Genomic DNA, 1,828 nt, shown 5'->3' with positions numbered 1-1,828 from the left:
TAGGGCCTAAAATCTGACGCTTACCCAACTCAGTCCAGCATAACAGAGTACGACACTTATGACCATACAAGGCTTCGTAAGGTGCCATCTAGATGCTAGAGTAGAAACTGTTATTGTAAGCGAACTCAGCTAGCGGCAGAAAATCCTCCCAACTACCTTGGAAATCTATCACACAACTCTGAAGCCTATCCTCTAGTATCTGAATCACCCTCTCAGATTGAATCACCCTCGTTGTCTAATCTCGAACCCAGAGCCTTATATAGTTTCTTCCAGAACCAAGAACTGGAGCAAGGATCCCTATCATAAATTATCGAAACCGAAACCCCATGCAATCTTACAATCTCAGAAATACAGAGTTTCGCTAACTTTTACAGAGAATAGTCAGTCCCAATCGAAAAAAATGAGCAGACTTGGTTAATCGATCTACGATGACCCAAATAGAATCCTTCTTAGTGGGTTTCAAAGGCAACCCACTAACGAAGTCTATCGTCACTCGTTCCCATTTCCATAAAGGAATCTTAACAAGTTGGAGCAAACCCGAAGGTAACTGGAGCTCAGCCTTAACCTGCTGGCACGTCAAACAACGAGCAACAAAACCTATAACCTCACGTTTCAAACCTAGCCACCAGTACAGTTCACAGAGATCCCGATACATCTTATTACCACAGGGATGCATAGCATAAGGGCTACTATGCGCCTCCCTCAGATCATTTGCCTTAGATCAGACTCATTCAATACACAAACCTGACCTCGAAAATACAAAACTCCATCCTTATTCAGTCCAAAATTAAAAGTACTGTTATTCTCAACCTGACAAAATCGCAAAACCAAATACTCATCCCCTAGGTGCTTTTCTCAAATCTGATCAATCCAAGTAGGCTTAACTTGCAACTCGGCTAATAGATCTCCATCATCGAATAGATTAAGACGAGTGAACATCGCTCTCAAATCAGTCATTGCTCTACCACTAAGAGCATCGACCACCACATTGGCCTTATCATGATGATACTTGTACAATCCTAATCTTTGAGCAACCCAATCCATCGACGCTGCCTAAGATTCAACTCCTTTTGAGTAAGGAGGTACTTGAGGCTCTTGTGATCAGTATAGATTATACACCTCTCACCATACAGATAGTGCCTACAAATCTTTAACATAAATACCACAACAGCTAACTCTAGATCATGCATTGGATAGTTCCCCTCGTGTGTCTTAAGCTGGCAGGATGCATAAGCCACAACCTTACCATCTTGCATCAGTACACATCCCAAATCGACGTGCGACACATCACTATACACCACAAACTCTTAACCAGCTTCAGGCTATATCAGAATAAGAGCCTAAGTCAGAACAGACTTGAGCATCTCGAAGCTCGCTTGTTGTGTATCAGTCCAAACAAAAGGAACACCCTTACGTAGAAGCTTAGTCAAATGAGCTGCAATAAAAAAGAACCCCTCGATAAACTGTCGATAATATCCCGCAGGACCCAAAAAACTAAGGATCTCATATATATTCTTAGGTTCTTTCCAATCAAGCACCGCCTCAATCTTTCTAGAATCGACTCAGATCCCCTCAGCAGAAACCACGTGCCCTAGAAAAGTCACCTCCCGCAACCAGAATTCAAACTTGCTCAACTTAGCGTAGAGCTATTTCTCTCGGAGTATCTGAAGCACTACTCTAAGATGATCATCATGCTCATCTTTGGTCATAAAGTAAACCAAAATTGTAACATCCTAATTTTAGGTCTAGTCGAAACAGTGGTTTCGGGACCACAAATCTGATGAGAAAAAAAAATTATTTTATTATATTTTTATAGTCTACAATTTCA

At 41.4% G+C, this 1,828-nt stretch overlaps 1 protein-coding gene across 1 annotated transcript; it reads right to left on the bottom strand.

The window, feature by feature from the left end:
- Positions 1 to 212: 212 nt before the first annotated feature.
- LOC128042455 (uncharacterized) lies at positions 213 to 1,044 on the bottom strand. Its single transcript, XM_052633789.1, has 4 exons — positions 886 to 1,044; positions 745 to 810; positions 411 to 655; positions 213 to 297 (listed from the first exon to the last, which is right to left on the bottom strand). The coding sequence occupies exons 1-4, from the start codon at positions 1,042 to 1,044 to the stop codon at positions 213 to 215; spliced, it is 555 nt and encodes a 184-aa protein (XP_052489749.1).
- Between the last annotated feature and the right edge of the window lie 784 nt (positions 1,045 to 1,828).

This window comes from Gossypium raimondii, chromosome 1 (assembly GCF_025698545.1).
Source record: "Gossypium raimondii isolate GPD5lz chromosome 1, ASM2569854v1, whole genome shotgun sequence".
In the NCBI taxonomy this organism is placed as follows: Eukaryota; Viridiplantae; Streptophyta; class Magnoliopsida; order Malvales; family Malvaceae; genus Gossypium; species Gossypium raimondii.
Note: the sequence above shows the minus strand (reverse complement) of the source record. Positions and strands in the feature narration are given on the sequence as shown.

What these genes read in the sequence shown, in the direction of transcription:
- LOC128042455 (XM_052633789.1), bottom strand. Translation starts at nt 1,044, where the DNA reads ATGGATTGGGTTGCTCAAAGATTAGGATTGTACAAGTATCATCATGAT. An exon ending in ATCTATTAGCCGAGTTGCAA is followed by an intron (nt 811 to 885) that starts GTTAAGCCTACT and finishes CGATTTTGTCAG; the next exon opens with GTTGAGAATAACAGTACTTT. An exon ending in TTTTGTATTTTCGAGGTCAG is followed by an intron (nt 656 to 744) that starts GTTTGTGTATTG and finishes TGTGGTAATAAG; the next exon opens with ATGTATCGGGATCTCTGTGA.